Source organism: Oxyura jamaicensis, chromosome 3 (genome assembly GCF_011077185.1).
Source record: "Oxyura jamaicensis isolate SHBP4307 breed ruddy duck chromosome 3, BPBGC_Ojam_1.0, whole genome shotgun sequence".
Taxonomy (NCBI): Eukaryota; Metazoa; Chordata; class Aves; order Anseriformes; family Anatidae; genus Oxyura; species Oxyura jamaicensis.
In genome coordinates this window covers 57,752,783-57,771,932 of record NC_048895.1, presented here as the reverse complement: position 1 = coordinate 57,771,932, position 19,150 = coordinate 57,752,783, and the positions used below count along the sequence as shown (strand labels likewise).

At 40.4% G+C, this 19,150-nt stretch overlaps 1 protein-coding gene across 4 annotated transcripts in view; it reads left to right on the top strand.

The window, feature by feature from the left end:
- Window positions 1–19,150, top strand: part of ARFGEF3 (ARFGEF family member 3) — a 93,195-nt gene that overhangs the window by 48,864 nt on the left and 25,181 nt on the right. For 3 of the 4 annotated variants that reach the window (XM_035323283.1, XM_035323282.1, XM_035323280.1), the window contains 13 exons: window positions 587–911; window positions 2,254–2,366; window positions 3,070–3,980; window positions 7,351–7,434; window positions 8,634–8,800; window positions 10,080–10,245; window positions 12,069–12,176; window positions 12,421–12,636; window positions 12,896–13,006; window positions 14,370–14,520; window positions 14,995–15,309; window positions 16,828–16,961; window positions 18,362–18,507. In XM_035323283.1, coding sequence (XP_035179174.1) covers window positions 587–911; window positions 2,254–2,366; window positions 3,070–3,980; window positions 7,351–7,434; window positions 8,634–8,800; window positions 10,080–10,245; window positions 12,069–12,176; window positions 12,421–12,636; window positions 12,896–13,006; window positions 14,370–14,520; window positions 14,995–15,309; window positions 16,828–16,961; window positions 18,362–18,507 — 2,947 coding nt within the window. The remainder of the gene's footprint in view (window positions 1–586; window positions 912–2,253; window positions 2,367–3,069; window positions 3,981–7,350; window positions 7,435–8,633; window positions 8,801–10,079; window positions 10,246–12,068; window positions 12,177–12,420; window positions 12,637–12,895; window positions 13,007–14,369; window positions 14,521–14,994; window positions 15,310–16,827; window positions 16,962–18,361; window positions 18,508–19,150) is intronic. The other variant, XM_035323284.1, reaches the window with a different exon arrangement.

The following is a 19,150-nucleotide window of genomic DNA, read 5'->3' as shown; positions in this document are numbered from 1 at the left end:
TTTTCCCCTGCATCCAGTAAAGGATGGAGATTCTCCTTAGTCCTCCAGTTCTCAAAAAGCCATGTTCTCAAAAAAAAAAGTCCATGTTCTCAAAAGCCATCAAAACAGAGGCTCACAAGTAAGGGTGCTTACTAAAATACTTGCATGTTCAGGTCAGTTATGGAACATAAAGCCTTCTAGTTAACAGAGATTGTGTTTCATTTGGTCAGATTTTTTTTTTTAAGTTCCCAATTGGACAGAAGAAAATACACTTGGCAGCAGAAAACTAGCGTTCCTACCTTGAGGTAGGTTGCAGACAATTAAAGAGGCAGGTACTCTATCCTGTGAAGGACAGCATGGTGCAGTTATGACCTTGCAAAATCATTATCGTGTTTATAAAGCACCCAAAAGTATTTCCATACATACTAGTATGCTGATGCTCGGGAGCTTAAAAGAGCCTGGCACAGTTTGTTATTCAATCTAACCACTGCTGTTGACTGATCATTAAAACAAGAGTGTGTATCTCATTTAACTGTGGGTTATTTTCAGTCTGTTCCTGTGAGGTTTTTTTACAGTTACCATCTGCTGCTTTTTCTCTTTTTCTCAGGAAGCAACTGTGTCCAGCCTTAGTAGTAATCCTGGGAAATCCAATCCACGACAAAACCATCACCTCTGCCCATAGCAGCATCTGTCTCGAGGCAGATTCGCCTTCCTCAGGTGTCTCTGATCACGGCCGGGGTTCGGGCTGTTCATCCACAGCACCTGCCCTTAGCGGGCCTGTTGCACGGACCATCTACTACATTGCAGCCGAGCTGGTTCGCCTGGTGGGGTCAGTGGAATCCATGAAGCCAGTACTGCAGTCTCTGTATCACCGCATACTGCTTTACCCACCACCTCAGCACCGAGTAGAAGCCATCAAAATTATGAAAGAGGTAGGAAAATCGCAGGTGCAAATCCAGGCAAATGAAGCAAAATGTTTGTGTAACGGTAAATGTTGGTGAGATGTGCATACCTGTCCATTCCATACTTTAGCACTAGGGATGTTGAATTTGCCCTTTCTGAGCACAGCTGTTACGTCAAAGCCACTCTGACATATATTTTTAGTTTTACAAATCATAACAGCTATATTTGTCTCCATAATGCAAGCTGCTATGGCAACTCTGTCAGTGTTCATGCTGTGGTACTGCATGGAGGAGGTCTTATCACTGAGTCATGACTGCTCTTTTGGATGAGATACAGTGTAGTGATCCTGTTCTCAACTTCTTTGGCATCTTTCCCCACTCTCTGCTCCCTCTAGAAGGAGACACTCATCCTCACCGTATAGTATTCTGGACATTAAGTTGAACACATGCTTTGATTATGTGTCAGGTTTTTGAAATGCTGTTTCCTTGAGCTGTATTACGATAGCTGGAATGTCTCAAGTGGCCATGCCAAGACCAGTCGTTCTGGCCTGTCACCCAGTATCTGTGACAGCATGTGTGAGACCTCTCTGAGCAGCAGCTGAAATCCTGGGCTTTTCCATTTCACATGGGCAGCATTTTTCTCATGTTGTGGAATGCAAAGCAGCTTACATAATTTGATGAACAGCAGTCTTTTTTAGATTTTTGCTCTAGCTGTTCTGCAACTGAAGATCTCTCCTAACACCACACAGCCACCCACTGGGTTGCTGTCTAAACTCACAGTCATTCTGGCAGTTGCTTTCCTCTAATTTTAAACAATAGCAACATGACAATCTGCATTACATTTTCAGGAAGTTTTAGGAAAATATTAGCTAATGTTTTTTCTCTGCAGGATATGTTGTCTCTTTCTGCTCATTAACGTGCTCTCTCCCTGTACGTCCTGGTTGGCATTAACAGGACTTGCCACCCAGCATGGTTGGGTCAGAAGGAATGACTACCATTTTATAACTGGATGACTGAAAAGCAAGGCTCTCTTAAGTATATAAAATAATGCAAGATACTTGCTCTGTATTCAGGCATATAGAATGTCTTGTGTGCAGTTCAGTTGAAACATACTCAGTCAAAAATGTAAAGCACTGGAGAACATTTTGTGTGTGATTCATGTTGCATATGCTGTTTTTCTCTATCTGTATTTCTCTTTTTAAAAAGAGGAAGGATACCTTTAATATATTGAACATGAGTGTGCTGTTTTCCTTTGCTGGGAGAATTTACTGTACTGCTACTTCAGGTTCCAGGACTTGACAGAATTATGACTCATTATATTTAAAAAATGCTTAAATCACCTTCTAGTAACTTCTGCTTTATTTCCTTTCAGATACTTGGCAGTCCTCGGAGGCTTTGTGATTTGGCAGGGCCCTGCTCTTCTGAGTCAGAGTCCAGGAAGAGGTCTATTTCTAAAAGGAAGTCCCATCTGGATCTTCTCAAGCTGTATGCTTTGTTTCCTCTTTTAGCCTCTTCTCTCTTAAACGTGTGCACACATGACAGTTAAACAGTTGTACTTTCTGAAGCATATCCAAAAATTAGCCAGGGTTAAATAAGCTGTGAAAATATGAGATGAGTAAAGCTTTCACTGGTTTGAAGTGAGTCTGGGCCTGTTTGTAAAGGTATCCACCTTGAGTTTACCAGAATACAGTGTAATAAATTGTTTAACTCTTGGTATTGGGTGGTAACCTTTCAATGAAGTAATCATGCTTACTTGGAAGTACTGAGGTCAAAAAAGTTGATCCAAGTTTAAATGTCAGATTGGGCAAAAAGTATTCTCAGTCCTTATAAAGAATATATCCTGTCAATAAGATAATTTTCAAGACACAGATGGCTTTATATTTAGCTTCAATTGGGTGTTTTTGTTTTTCCAGTGTAAGGGCTTGTCTGTAAGGGAAAATACTCTGTACATGCTGGTACAAATTTATAGTAACTATTTCTTTGGTTGTCAGTCCCTTTACAGAATGGCCATGTCCACCTGGGAGATGTAATTATTGGTGTAGTACTAGTTATCTTCCTCAAAAGTAGTCTTACAGGATAATTTAAATTCTTTTTTTTTTTTTTTTTTTTGAGGGATGATGTTGGATGACTGCAATGAGCTTACTATATATGCTGCATCCCTTAGAAAAACTCTTTGTTTTAATTACAGTATCATGGATGGGATGACAGAAGCATGCATCAAGGGTGGTATTGAAGCATGTTATGCTTCAGTGTCGTGCGTATTTGCCCTACTTGGAGCACTGGATGAGCTAAGCCAAGGCAGGGGTCTTAGCGAGGAGCAGGTCCATCTGCTCCTACGGCGCCAAGAAGAACTGAAGGATGGGACCGAGGCAAGCAGGGACTCCATGGAGATCAATGATGCTGACTTTCGGTGGCAGAGGCGCATCCTGTCCTCTGAAAATCCTACCTGGGAATCAGGAAATGAGAAGAGTCCTGATATTAGCATTAGTGTTACCACAGACACAGGTCAGACCACTTTGGAAGGGGATATGGGACAGACAACTCCGGAGGATAATCCAGAAAGTCAGAAAAACTCGCTGTCATCTCCAGCTGGACGTGAAAGCAAAGAGATTCATTATAGAGAACCAGAGTCAGAAACCATTGACCAGCCAGATGTTGTTCAGAGAAGCCACACCATAGTCTATCCAGATATAACTAACTTCTTATCAGTGGACTGCAAGACCCGGTCCTATGGATCCAGATACAGTGAAAGTAACTTCAGTGTTGATGAGCAGGATCTTTCTAGGACTGAGTTTGATTCATGCGATCAGTACTCCATGGCAGCAGAGAAGGACTCTGGCCGGTCAGATGTTTCGGACATAGGCTCTGACAATTGCTCCCTGGCCGATGAGGAGCAGACACCACGGGACTGTCCAGGTCACAAGTCCTTACGTAGTGCTGCTCTCTCTCTGAAATTGCTGAAAAACCAGGAAGCAGACCAGCACAGTGCACGGCTGTTCATCCAGTCACTTGAAGCTCTTCTTCCTCGGCTTATAGCTCTCCCCAGCATAGAGGAGGTAGATGGAGCACTGCAGAGCTTCTCTTCAACTTTCTGCTCAGGTTTGCAAGCAAATATTTACTGTCTAACCAATATGCACACTGTAACAGCACAGTACACAGATTCTCTTGTAGGAGTACATCTTCAGAGAACATATTCAGAATAATGTGGTTTGTGCTCTACAAAGCACATTCGTCTACAACAGCATATTTCATTTAGGGCAAGAAAAATTGAATATGCAGATGATGGTTCAAAGGGAGGTCAATCCACTCTTAGAAGACTCTGGATTATGTCCTCAGTTGATTGAAAAATCAAATTTTCTGTAGTGAGATACCTCTTCACAGGTTTGTGAAGATCTTTTGACAAAATTTGCATGTGCTGTCCTTAGGGAGAAGTTGGGGTTGCCCATTAGCCTGAAAATTGGGGGTACGGGGAGGACCATCACCCGTTTTGAAAGGGGTTCAAGTAGCTTAATATATTACTTCATTACTGTTAGTAAGCCATGCAAAGAAGATGGTAAGAATCCCACAACAGTAAGCTATTGAAAGAATAAAAGAAGAGGAACAACTCCTCCTTTTCTCTCTTATTTCATGCTGTTATTTTATGCTGAAAATCTGAAGCTCAAAGCTCATTCCCAGTGAAAAATAGTTTCAAGAGATGAAATAATTGCTCTTCTTTCAGGGTTAGATTCTTTGGGATCTTAACTTGGTCAATCAAACAAAAAAGGGCTAATGCAAAGGCAAGTTTGTCGTGTTGATAGTATATTTGAGATGTGTACAAATATACATGTTTTCAGAAAGGTTTCTTTTTCCTGACAGTGGCCAAGGTGGAAATGTTCATTAAAATATATTTCTCTGTTTCTTAATTCACCACAACTGCCTTTTCCATCACTCCTCTCCTAATCATTGCTTCATTCATTTGTGCTCTCACACACATTACTGATACAGAGTCAGAAGGGATGCCTTCCATCATCATACAGCATAATTTAGATACGAAGCTGGGTGAATGTGTTGATAGCACCACACAAATAATCTGATATTCCTGATTTTCTGTTTAAATGCTGCCCAAATAAGCCCTAAGTCAGGAAGATAGTAACTGGCATTTGTAAGAAACACAGTAGCCTTTTTATATCACAGAAAGGAGGTATCTTAAAAGGGACGTTAATATTAATCGCATTCTTAATTGAAGTGTTCAGAAGCATCCTTCCTGTCACAAAGAATTTATTTTTCCTGTAAAATAGTGAGGTTGTGGCAAAAGATGAGGACTAGAACTCTTGCTCTAATTTCTGTTTGCCTGTTAGCTCCTGTGTAATTGAGTATACAACTTATTTTCTCTTAACCTTTTGTCTGTGAAATCCCTTTAGAAGATTTTAAAGTGTTGGGAGAGGGAGACCTAGCAGATTTCCAGATTTTAAGGCTAAATGCAACTTCAGTTATCATTCAGTATGAATAATACAGTGACAAAGATATAAGGATATTACTCCATTTCTGCATTAAATCCATAATTTCTGGTTTCTCTCTTAAAAAGATACCTAGTCATGGGCTTAGGCCATTGAGTTGAGGAAAGCCCTTTGCATTCCTAAGAAAGGCAGCCACGTGGCTAACCCTGTATTTAAAAATGTGCACCATGTTTCTAGTCTGACTTGGTGAAGTAATGGACAAGGTTATCACTCAGCAAGGTATCACCAACAAATACAATAAGTTACCGCTGTTTGTACAGCTATGTGATGTATCTTAGCATTTTCCCTGTGTAAGAGGGATACTTTTGAACTCTCACAAGATCTGTGCAGTTCATGTTTCAGCCAGAAGCCTGGCCCATGAGACCCAGTCCAGCTGAAACAATCCTTTTAAGCAAAAGTTCATCAGTACTCCTTCAGGGAGTACTTACCTCAGGGCTTCCTCATTAGCACCAGAAATTCAACACACAAATTAAGTGATGAATATAAAAAAAAAATGGTTCTACTACTTTTATGGACAATGTATATTCATGTATAATTCCTGAAGAATGCATTAGGAAATATGAGTAGCAGTTGAAGTCCAAGTTGAGAATAAGAGACAGGTGCAGTTCTGGGACCATATAGGACAGAAAGAAATATTTTTATGTTTCTGAGTCCTTACTTAGCTGCTTTGATTCATTCATCAGGTTTTTTTCTATTTCAGGGGAAATCAATTAGTACACAATTTAGTAGTCTTTCCTACAAGCTAGGTGCTTAAATATTATTGTAATGTATTTTCATAGGTCTGAAACACAGTGAAAGGAGGTAGGAATTTGAGGCATTGGCACAGGAATGTAAGCATGGAAAAAGTGAAGTAAGCTAAAGAGAGTTAAAAGTAAGATTTGCAAGTCAGTTGGTTAAAAGCCGTTTTCAGCTGGTTATAATCTTTCCTTAGAAAGCTCCCCCTTACTTGTTGCTAGATAAAACCAATGCTAAAAAATCCCTTAGTGACACTGGAATGTGATGTCTATACTGCAATATCTAAAAATTCTCAATATTGTCTTGATTTGCACAAAATACTCTTTGCATTTTATGTGGACCCCCTTTGACCTTGGCAATGTAAGTGAGCTGTCTCCTTTAATACAGTGTGCTAACCTCACTGTTTGCTGTGGCCTGCAGATTTTTATAATTAAACTTGATGATCGGTATCATCTTAATTCAGACGTAACTATTCCCATGAATTGCAGTATCAAGGAATTACTTCTAATAATTGTGTGCCATTGCGTTAATAGTCATAGCAAATACTTTAGCGTCTTGTTTCAGTTTTGATTCCCTAGCTTTTAGTGGCAAGGTTTTTATGTTGTTAAGCATTAGTGCAAGTTTACCCATCAGCTGATCCTCTCCCGTTGTGAGCTGAGCTTCTGTCGAATGTAACTGGTTGTTCTCCAGTATTTCAGAGGGAGTTAGGGCTCTAATTTTTTACAAACACTTCTGGGTGCTCAAAGACATACCTTATTGGTACTAGCCACTTTTATGTGCAAGTGTACACAGGTGGGCTTTTTTTAAGCAATTGGCCCACGTTTTCTTATGTATACCTCTCTACCTTGATTTTTTTTTTTTTTTACTGTAGGTGATTGTAGTCCCTAAGCTACCTAGTTAAGAGATATCAGACATCAAAACAGCATAGTCTAGCTACATCTCTATCATGATCCTCCACCCAGCAATGTGTTAAAAAGCATCTTTAACCTCAGTGTGGTGGGGTCACTGGAACTAGGCTTCCTTTGAAGTACCAGGTTGTGATTTTGGGACTAGGCAAAGATTCTCCGTTAACATTCACCACAAGAAACCTACCGCAAACGCACGGAGGTCCGTGTGGATGTAGTGTGTGGCCAGCCCTCTCACCCCTCTTCCACAAAGGTTGCTCCCTTGAAAGAGTTGTTCATTTTTTGGACCCACCCTGGAACAGTTACTCTCTCTCTAAATCCGCCCTCAAACAGTTATTCACCTTATCCACGCCCCCAAAGTGACGTCAGTGGAAAGTCCGAGAAGGCAGCAGCACAGAGCTTTCAAACCCTCACGAGGCAAGAAAAACATTTGCTTCTTTTCTGTGTGTGGATTTTTTTTCTTAATGTTAATGGTTTGTTGTATTTTGTCTAAGAACAGGCATGAGCTTTGTGGTGGGAGGAGTATGTTCACAATAAACCACTTCAGCAGCTACCAAATGACACAGCTTTGCTTCATCATGTAACTAACCTTGGAAGCTGTTTCTTTGTTTTGTTTTTATTTCATTTCAAATGTTCCACTAGGATAAAGCTTACTTCTTAATTTTCCCTAATTGGTGTTATATGAATGGATTTCACAGTTGTTGTGAAAACCATGAAATACCGTGGTTCATGGAGGGAGGGAGTCAAATATTTCTGGATTTTTCATGTCTCAAACGACAGATCACAGGGATTTGATTAAGTATCTCTCATACTCCATTTATTTTTTTCTACCAGTAGGTCAGCTAACTCTGAGGAAAATGTATGTGCTGCCCATTCCACCTGGGAAGAAGGCATTGAACCACTGGGCCTGGCTGTAGGGTGTAGTTTCATACAAATAGTGTTTTCAGGAGTACTGAGCACTTTCAGATGATGGCTTTTGGGTCTGACAAAGCTGCAAGTGCTCAGCTGTCTAGAAAGCAGGTCTTGTATGAACTAAGCAGGGCTTGGAGTTGTAACAAGTCCCAGCCAGCTTGACCCCAAATATTTGTCCACGTACCTCTAGGCCATGGAAAGGATGGTGATTACGGCCTGATCCTGCAAGGTACTGAGCACTCCAGCCCCATCCAATAACTCATTTATCTGATAGCAATTTGCTGGGAAGTTAAACGAGCTTTGTCCCTCATTAGCACCATTTGGTGCAATGTATGCTCAGTTTCCTGTAAGTACACAGGCTTTGCCTCCCTCCCTTCCCAGCTCACCTTTCTGTTTAGCGTTGTAGATACATCCTGCCCTTGGCAGTCATCCTGATGACTACTCGTGTCTTTCAAATGAAGCTTGTTGCTGCTTTGCTGGACTGTGACTGGAGTGTTCAGTTTCTCTTGCAGCACTGCATTCTAGATGGACTATTTGGTTTTCTACTCCCTACTCTAGTTCATTTTATAGAGTCACTTCTACTGATGATTCATTAACTATTCTAGGAATCTGTTGCTGCTGAAATGCTAGGGTTAGTTTCTGATTTTTTTTTTTCCAGGCAAAATCTCTGTTAAATGTGAGAGCTCACATGGTGTTTTTGTTAGGTATGATGCACTCACCAGGATTTGAGGGAAACCCAAATTTCAGCTTCCAGACTCTGATGAATGCAGACAGCCTCTACATGGTCTCGCATTACACTCTGCTGCTTAACCTAAAATTGGCCAACTCGGATTACTACAGGAAGAAGCCTACCCAAGCCCCTGTGTTGCTGGTGAGTTATGGAATACAGGAAAACTGTTTCGAAAAAAAAACAATTTTGTTTCCTTTCACATAAAGCAGCCCACACATAAATGTTCTTCATGCTGCTTGCTAAGTGGAGAAATAATAATTGCAAATGAAGCATTCTCCAAGCTACTTACGAATCTTGCATGATAAATGTCATGCCTCTGAATTACACAGCTTCCCTGAAATTCAGGGGGATGCTGCTTACTGATGATCATTACAGTAACAGTCATTTTGATGGATACTGCATCTGCAGAACAAATCTTCATTACCATCGGGTAATGCAGCAAGTTTTGTTAGTGCACACTGTCAAGGGACATACCTTAATCCTGCAACTCCTTTTGAGCATAATGACAAATTTCTTGCTTAATACTAGCTTTGTGTTTACATAGATGAAGACATGAGAAGTTTGAGTGAGATAATTAGGTTTCACTCATATAACTGATAATTTTTGTGACACCTGGGATTCCTCAGGTTTTGTTGTTGTTGTTTTGTGTTAAATTGTTTTGAAGGCTACAGGCATTCTAAAACTTGAATCTATGCTTTTCAACTGAGCTGTTGAAGGTGAGTCATTCCAGAATTTTCCTAGAAATAAAAAAAATAATCAAAAACCAAAGAACAAACATATGGAACAAACCAAAACATTCTGTCAAAAAGCACCATTCCTGCTGAATTTCCCACTTAAGATAATTTATTTTCTAGGAAATACTAAAACAACTGTTTTTGACCATCGCCATCAGTTCTGGTATGCTTTTCAGCAGCTTCAAGAGCAAATCAGTAACTCAGAACTTTCTTTAGGGCCAGCCCTGTGCACAATACACCTAAGTATTGTTGAAAGTAATTCAGATGTACCTAATTGGGCCCCAGGTCATCTGTGGTGAATGTTCAGTGCAAAAGAGCCTGATTGCTGGACAGGCAGCATTAGGTGCCACAAGTTCATTTTTATTGGAGTTGAGATCCTATCCCCACCTTGTGGAAAAAGTGAAAGATCATCACGTACCATTGTCACTGTGCAAGAGCTGTCATCATGATTTGTATCTTGCATGAAGTGCAGTAGGAGAAAGGAAATCTCCTCATGTATGTCACTGTACAATGAGATTCACGTTCATGTCATTCTCAGCATAGAGACACATTGCAATTCTCGATTTATTCTTATTTTTGTATAACTTCATTTATACTTCTGCATTATGTTATGCATAGGAATCTAGTGCCTGAAGTGCTATAGGACTTACTGTTGTCTTACATCTGGCTTTTATGGTTGTCTGCAGAAAGAGTTCATGAAGCAGGTCCAGTCCAGTGGAGTGTTGATGGTGTTTTCCCAGGCCTGGGTTGAAGAGCTGTACCACCAGGTACTAGAAAGGAACATGCTGGGGGAAGCTGGATACTGGGGAAGCCCCGAAGAGCACAGCCTTCCACTTATCACCATGCTGACTGGTCAGTATTATGTTTTGATGTCAGGGAATAACTTCCAAACGTGTATCTAAAGCTACAATAACACACTGCTTCACTCCATTGCATACAGAACAGTGTGTAATCATTCAACATGTGGCGTTTCACTCAAGTACAAGTAAAGAAAGAATCAAACCCAGTTGTGGCTGAGTGCGTGTTCTGTAAAAGGCAGAAAGCTTTTGGAGCCTGGGTTTAAAACCAAACAAAACCCCTGAAACTTAATAGTAGTCTTGATTCGCTGTGGCCAGTGTCATCAAAAGCTGAATAGACTGGAATGTCCTGTTGTCTTGACTTGTACGATACCATCTGTGTGATGGCAGTGTCCCAAAGTCACAGTTATTATCAGGATCCAAATGAGCAGAACCCCCTCTTTATTGCCTGCAGAGGAATGTTTGCTAATTGAGATGAATGATCAGGATATAGCCAAAAAAAAATGGTTTTGTTATTTTCTCAGAAAGGTGGCTGCCTGATACTTCAAGAGGTACAGATAGACTTCAGGCATTTTTTGTGGAAGAAATATGCTTCTTTACATACTTCTGGATCCAGTAACCTACTGATACTCCTAAAAACCTATCTGTAAAAAAATACAAACTTTGCTTACTTTTAGAAAGTAACATACTGTTGTTTAAAAAAAAAAAAAAAAACAAAAAAAAACCTAGAAGTATAATGGAGACAGGAAGGGTAGATTTGTTCACTGAATCAAAGTTCTTTTAATTCTTTCAGCTTCAGGCTTGGTACCTGTTAATGACAAGCAATAAAGCTGCTGTTTTCTTGATGTCATAGCAAAGCCATTTCAGTATGCCTGTGGTGCAATACAAATGTAGGTAGTGGAGTCTGATCGTGGAAGCCTTCCAAAGATTGGGCTCCCCTTGGTTCAGATTTGTGCTATGCCAGGGGTATGCCAAATGGCAGTAGTAAGAAGCTGAAGACCCGCCTCACCTCTAACAAGTGCTGAAAAACAATCCTTAGCTTCATTTGAGGAGAAAAAATTAAATGGGATCTGCTGAAAGGCAGCAAGATGTCTATGATACTGTAGAGATATAAAATACACTGTTTGAAATCATGTACTGTATGATTATGATGAGGTAATTAAAATGTATGCAGGGAGAACACTGGCTTCATTAACAAAGAGCAATGCCGTCAAAGAACAATGCTCTGAGAGGTTTTTGCTTATCATTTTGAGCTCAGAGTTGCCTTTAAATATCGAGTTGAGTGATAAATAGTCAGTTGGCAGCTGAAGAAAAATAGCTGTGAATTGTGTGGAGAAGGGAGAGAATGGAATTTCTAGAAAGCAAATCAATGTGATGCCCCTAATATTAAATTCTGTGTTACAAAGATAATCTTTTTGTGTTGGAGAAAGGGTTATGTTTCTTTTGAGACTGAACCCACATAGGTCTACTAAAAATCCCATATAGGACATGGGATTTCAGTGTGTCTAGGAACACACAGTTACAGGATTTAGCAAGACTTGAAATACTTGGAAATACAGAGATTTAAGGGTGCAGGAGGTTCTGAACTGTAAGAAATACCATGAATTCTCTACTAAGAGTTCTGTTGACTGTTGAGTGGGTCATTTCCCTTCTCCAAGAAAAGGTTGGTTATTCTGGGCAAAGCATAAGGTGCCACAGCTCATGTTTATAGCAAGGCTTCATAACGCTGCCAGAAAAGAGGAACTAAAAGACATACCTGAGAAATCAGGAGCGCTAGAACCTGCTTGAACAAGGAACCAGTAAGGATGCTTTCTCTATGTCATCTCTGTGTTGCATAGTAATCTTTTTTTTTTTTTTTTTTTTTTTATGTTCTGGCAGACATCGATGGCTTGGGAAGCAGTGCAATTGGTGGCCAGTTGATGGCATCTGCTTCAGCCCAATCTCCTCTTTCCCAAAACCGGAAGGCAGATGATTCTGTTGTTGCAGGTATTGAGACTGTACTGTAAGTACAAGTATATTGACCAACGGTGGGTTGTTTTATACCATAAACTTATGAAAATTGGGTTCTAAAGGGACAGTTTAGGGGTTGAGGGAAGTACGTCAGTACATCCTACACAGGAATCAGATAGACAGTCCAGTCTGCATAGAACAATTACGACTTCTTTTTTTTTAACCACTGATGCTATTAAGTCATTTTCCAGTAGTAGTAGTAATGCATTTCTCACTCCAGGAGTTGCTTTTGCCCGATACCTCTTAATCGGCTGTTGGAAGAACATGATTGACACCTTGTCCACACCGCTAACTGGCCGCATGGCAGGCAGCTCCAAGGGGCTGGCATTCATCTTGGGAGCAGAAGGAGCCAAGGAGCAGAACCAAAAGGAGAAGGACTCCATCTGTGTGAGCCTGGATGGACTGAGGAGGGCAGCCCGGCTGAGCTGTGCTCTAGGTACTGCTGCATGTGGGTTGTCATGGCAGGCATGTAAGTTAGGATGATAAGTTTCCTTGAATGAATTTGGGAGAGAGAAAAGCAGCATCCTGTTCTCGTCTAGCATGATCAAGGAACCTGGACTATAGAACTCCTGTTGGGCCCCTCTGACCTACAGCATAGACATGTCCATCCATTTTTCCCTTGACACAAGCTGTTGTTCAGACTGCATGGAGGTGGGGAGGAAATGCTGGTTAAACATTGTGTTGTTGCTTTGCAGGTGTTGCTGCTAACTGTGCATCTGCTCTTGCCCAAATGGCTGCTGCCTCCTGTGTCCAAGAAGAGAAAGAGGAAAAAGAAATCCAAGAGCCCAGTGATGCTATAGCTCAAGGTAACAATGTGATTAAGTGATCCACCTTATCTCATATTGCCTGCAGAGATGCAGTTGGAAGGTACTTTGCTATACACAGAAGCACAACAGAAGGAGATATCACTATTGTGCATTACTCACTTGTAAGCATACAGGATGTAAATCTAGAGGCTTCAATACATGTCCTGCTGTCCAAAGTTCTTAACATTATGTCATGCTGATTGGTACCTATAGAGAACTGAAATCAGTAAAACAACAGATAAGGCTAACTGCATTTTGAAACCTGCACTTTCTAAAAATTGTGATACAGGTACAACCAGAAAGCATCAGAGAAACAGTTTGATAATGTGTTGTATGATAATAGAAGCTGAGCTTCTGTCCTTCTCCCTGACTTATCTGTACGTCCTGCTTGCTTTTGTCATCATGAAATATTTAAAAATTTTCAAACCATGTTAAATGAAGTTGGAATGAAAAAAAAAAAAAAGGTTAGATAAAACAACTAAAAAGTTCTGCATCCCTATAACAGTGGAAGTCAGTAAAGTCAATTGTTGTCTCTGGTGCCTGGTGGGAAACAAGATAACATCCGATTTCTAATGAAAAAAAACAAAACAAAACATAGTGTTACACAAATGACCCTGCTTGGTACTTTAATTTGGTGACTCAGTAGAGAAACCAAAACTGAATAGGCCTGAGCACAATCTGTGTTTGGATCACTCTGCTTGATATAACTGAAGCGAGCTGGCCAGGCCACATTGAGGCAAAGAGGAGGCAGCAGTGGTGGCCAGAGGCCAACAGATCTGTTTTATGAAAGCTTAAAAAGCTTCAAAATTTGTTCCAATTCCAATGCAACATGAAAATTTCAGAGATTCTCATGAAAAAGAATGAGGCCCAAATGCTTGCAAGTTCAGATCAGGATTAATTTTGCTTTGACAGAGTATCTATTACCAAAAGCTCTTTGATGAGAATTTCATATGGAAATAGATGTAAAATCGGTAAACGCTTTTTTCTGTAGCAAAGAAAATTTTGGTAATAATAAATAAAAATTCAGCCAGCTCCAAAGAGAAACATGTAATATGCTGGCAATGCTGCATCTGTTCTGTGGGCAACAAGATGTGAATTTGGGGGTGGAGGAGTGTCAGTCTCAGACTGATTTTTCATGCTCATAAAATCAATCCAAATGGAATTTTCATTTTAAAACTGCCCTATGTTTCTGAAGAAGAAATGGCGTTCTGTTTTGTTTTTTTTTGTTGTTTTTTTTTTTTGTCTGAAATCCACATTCTTTTGTAGCTTTCAGACCGTATGCAATTACCTGCACCATATATCCAAACAAAAGTTTGTTTAAAAGCTGGATAAGGTAATGTTCTTTTTATTTTTCATGCTGCAGTGAAACAGAAAGTGGAGCAGAAACTGGAGCAGATGGGGAAAGTGCAGGGAGTCTGCCTACACACTGCTCATGTTTTGTGTATGGATGCAGTCCTTAACGTGGGCCTGGAGATGGGAAGCCATAATCAGGACTGCTGGCCTCATGTGTTCAGGTACTCAGCAGCTTTCCCAGAAGTAAAAGAGTTTATAACATGTTGCCTGAAAGTTCCAGGCTGAGATGAAAGACTTTACATACTCTGGGAGTCTTCTGTATAACCAGTATCAGAGTGAATTAACTGTTAGTATCTGTAAGAGAAAAACCTTCTTTTCACCACTGTTTAGAGATGAAATCAATGCTTAGAAACTTCAAATCAATGTTTAGAAATTTCAGCATTACTAGAAAACTGTTGCAGACCCAGGAACCCAGGAACCTAAAATCCTCAGCTAAGCTGTTTGCTATTGTGAAACATGGGAGGCCAATGGATATAAGAAGACAAGTTATCTATGATTGTATTGGGTATGGCTGAGAGCTATCCTTCTGGAGTATAGATCCAAGTGTTTCTTCAGTGAGCCCTTTGATTCTAGGGAGACGAGAGGTGCTGTTCTGTGGTGTTTATCCATCTTTTTCTTCTCCTGTTTGTTCTCAGGGTGTGTGAGTACATCAGCACACTGGAGCACACCCATTTCAGTGATGGTGCTTCGCAGCCCTCCCTTACCATCACCCAGTCACAGCAGGCACCTGGAGGCCTGCAACCAGACTCAGAGCTGGGGGAGTCCCCCCAGGAACTGTCGCCTGAGCAAGAGACCACCCTCAGCAGCAATCCTGTTATTCAGCCAGTTTCCATCCAGGAGCTCATCAAGGAGAGCAGTAAGGGCAGAGCTTTCGACTTCCGTGGGGGCAGCCTGCTGTGTGGGACCAGTGCTGCCAAGGCTGTTCTCACACTCTCCACACAAGCTGATAGGTAAAAGCATGACTAGAGTCACAGAACAAGACAAAATGGACCTTTCTGTGGTGCACTGGGGCCTGATTTTTATGTCTGCTTCAGTTGAGTTTCACAAGAGAGCTACGTGTGTGTCACTACCAGCAGTTCCTAAAATACCTGCCTTTCTGCACCTCTGCTGTACCTGCCCTGCTTTGTGGAACACTGGGCTGAGTATGTCCGTGCACACAAAACAGTGAATATGCCAAGTATATCACATGCATCCTGGGAGTGGAAGACTGGCATGTAAATTCATCTATTGTCTTTGCTCCTTAGAGCAGACAAAAATGTAGTTGTCAAGACCAGTGTCGGTCAGAAAAGAGCTGCAGCTGTCAGGACAATGTGGACAGCTTGTCAGCCTGCCCCAAGGTGCTGGAGGAGGGAAAGCCACCATGCATGGTCACAGACTGGCTAGGTTAAATGTCCCTACAGCACAGTCTGCAGACTGATGTGTCACAGACTTCTATTTTTCTCTTCCTGCCATTCATTTAGCAGCCAAGGATATAATTGAAAACTTCCTGGTTTTGCATGTTTCTAATATCCTTTTTTGTCAGCTATCTGGCTGACATTTTGTGCTATTGATCTCTCCACATAGGAGGGATTTATTTGTAAATTCAGAGGAAAAATTAATGCATACTGATATGCTTGTAGGAGTTTGATTCTGTGCATGGACAGTACCTTTTATTCACTAAGCTCATGATTCCAGCCTTGTTCCAAGGATTAGATAACAGCAGTACTGTAATATTTTAAGGACTCAGGTTTGTTCCTTTAGTGCAGACGTCATTAGGACTCAATCCCCAGTTTCCCAGGACAATAGAAAATTCTTCATGAAAAGCAGTAGCAGGAAATCATAGTTGAGTCAACTTCTGGCTGTACCATGTGAAATTCTTTGTGATCTCTCTGGAAACCTACCTGCTCTCTAAGCAAAATTTTACTGCTTTAAGGGTATGCATTTTAACTCTTAAATTGTAAGAGTTCATTGAAGCTGAAAATAACTTTATATTGCTAAATAGCAATTCAGATACAGCCACTTTAGGTCTAAGACTTAAATTAATTTGTTTTCATGTAAGGGGCTTTTCAGATGGAAAAAACTGCTGTAACTCTAAAGTCACTGAAGCTGTGATGATGTAAACTGTGAGGACTGAGCGTATTCTCAATTTTTGAATCACTGTTCGTGAACTACTTATGGCATTAAGATAAAATAATGGGGAACTGGTGACTCATTGAAAAAGTGTTTTTTTGTTGTTGTTTTAGTGCTGCAGTTGAATATTGGAAAGGTTGTGGTTGGTCCTACAGCACTCTGCTTCCCACTCTCCAGTTAATATTTTTGTATCAAAGTCTTTCTGTAGTACAATATAAATGAAGAAATCCTTTATAAACCCATGTTTTGCCAGAGGCAACACACTGAAGCTATTGACACACAAGGGTTTTCCTCTTATATGCACATTTAAGTCTCCGTATCATGAATTTTTCAATTGGTTTCTGTTCTTTTTGTCACAGGCTCTTTGAAGATGCTGTTGACAAATTAAACTTGATGGCACTGGCAGGCTTTCTTTACCAGCTCAAGAAGGCTTCTCAGGCCCAGCTTTTCCATTCAGTCACAGATACAGTTGATTACTCCCTAGCAATGCCAGGTAAAATGCCTAAAGATCCCTTCCAGCGTTCTGTGTTTTGTGTATAACTGTACTGCTTGCAGGATTTGCTTTGTATTCTTACAGTTCTAATTTTTACAAGTGAAATTTCAAGGTATAAGTAAAACAGTATTCAATCTAATAAGATTTTTCTATAGGAGTCTTTAGAAAAGGTTGAGATTTTTTTTTGGACAGGGACTACATCCGCACCTGCTGTGAAACACTTCAGAGGACATTCATTTGCTTGTTGGGCTTTGGGGTGTTAATTATCCACCAATAGTTAATCACAGCTCCATTTTGGAACCTGATCTGGTAAGGAAACTCAGGGTGAATATGGAGCTAAGACAGTGGATGTAGCTTAGGCATTTGACACTTTGGATAACCTCAGATGTGTTCATAAAATAAGTGAGCAAACAAAACACACAACTGAAGAATGTAAAGAATTGTCTTGCTTGCTCTTCCCCAGAAAAGTAGAGCATATACCGTACAGTACAAAGCCTGTAAAATGTTGTTTGTTCTGTGGCAGACATGGATTTTATCTTGTGTATGTCTCCAATTTAATTGTTTTCCCCTGTCCCTGAGGACATTTTCCCATGTCCCTGAGGACATTCCCCTGTCCCTGTCTGTCATTACATCCATATGAAACATAATTGTTCATGTTTTGTTCCGTCATGTCTCCAGGCCTCAACGCTGATCACTTTCTTTAATAAATAGTGACCGTGTTATCTTATATGTAGCAGTAAATCAACAGTAGTTAGTAATAATTCTATTAAAAGAGCATAGAGCAATTAATTGTACATATATCTTTTTAATAAAAGTGTTGTGCCCATATTTTAATGAGACAATGAAATGTGTTTCCAAATGTCGTAAGAGGAAAGGAAAAATAATCCTTTTCAATAGCAAATAAAGAGTATTAGTGTCTCATGAGCAGATGATCGTTTTCTCAAATTCTCTGCTTCACGTCCTTTGCTTGGTGAGAAATGCAAAAGGGAAGCCAAAGCTAAATAATTTGCAGTTTATGTTCTTTCCTGTAGATGTCACCAAAGGTTTTTGCAGCTACTGTTTTCGTTCTCCATAACAATTGTTTAACTCCTTGCTTATTTTGTCTGCACTTACCTGTACTGGACACCATAACTGAATTATAATGCATTAGCTTCCCATTTATTTATGTTTTAAAAGTGCTCCCCCAAAAATTTATCACTTAAAAAAAAATGAAGTGGTTTTAGTACATTGTTCTTAAAGCTTGGGTCTATCTCTTGTTCTTTTACCTACACAGGCATAGCTAGGATTTCTTCCGAGCTGAGTACTATTAATTTCCAACCAGATTTAAATTCTTTAGACATCCAGAGACAGGGGAGCAGCTGTTTGTTAGCTTTCATTTATTTACTTTTACTTCTTTGTAGGTGAAGTAAAATCTACTCAGGACAGGAGAAGCGCACTTCACTTGTTCCGTCTTGGTGATGCCATGCTCAGAATTGTAAGGAGTAAATCCCGCCCATTGCTCCACCTCATGCGCTGCTGGAGCCTGGTGGCACCTCACCTGGTGGAGGTAGGAGTGGGGGAGAAAATGGGAATGGGTGCAAGAGATGGCAGAGCTGAAATAGCTCGAGAAGGCTCGATAGTTCTTAAAACGTATATTAACCCTCAACATAATGTCAAATTTGGTCTCAGTCCTGTTGCAGTATTGTATATACTGTGTCATCTTTTGCGATACTGCTGCTGAGGATTGTACTTCTAAATAAATAACTGAAATGGCCAGGTCCAGGCACAGTGCATTGGATTTTCGTGATGTGATACTTCTTGTTTGTCTGTGGTAAAAAAATGAAACCACCCTAAGACCTTACAAGCAAGTTCTCCATCTATTTTCTGAGTCAAGGCCTGCATCCTAACAAGTCTGTCTATAAAAGGATGCACAAGAAGTCCACATAAAGCCAGCCCAACTGAGAAGATGGTTACATTTTTCCCTTTCCACTTCTTCTTTGTGAACTCTGGTCAGTGGCGTGCCGGTAGTAGCCACATTATGCTTTTCAGTTACAAGAAATGACCTTTCCTCAACCAAACTTTCTGTCTTATTTGGTGAAATGCTGGTGTATTGACTTCTCAGAGCTTTTTGCTTTGTAACATTGATGCTAATAAATGTGCAGTACCTGCTTGCTATTAGTGAGGCACATGGTGTCATGTGCCTAGGTATG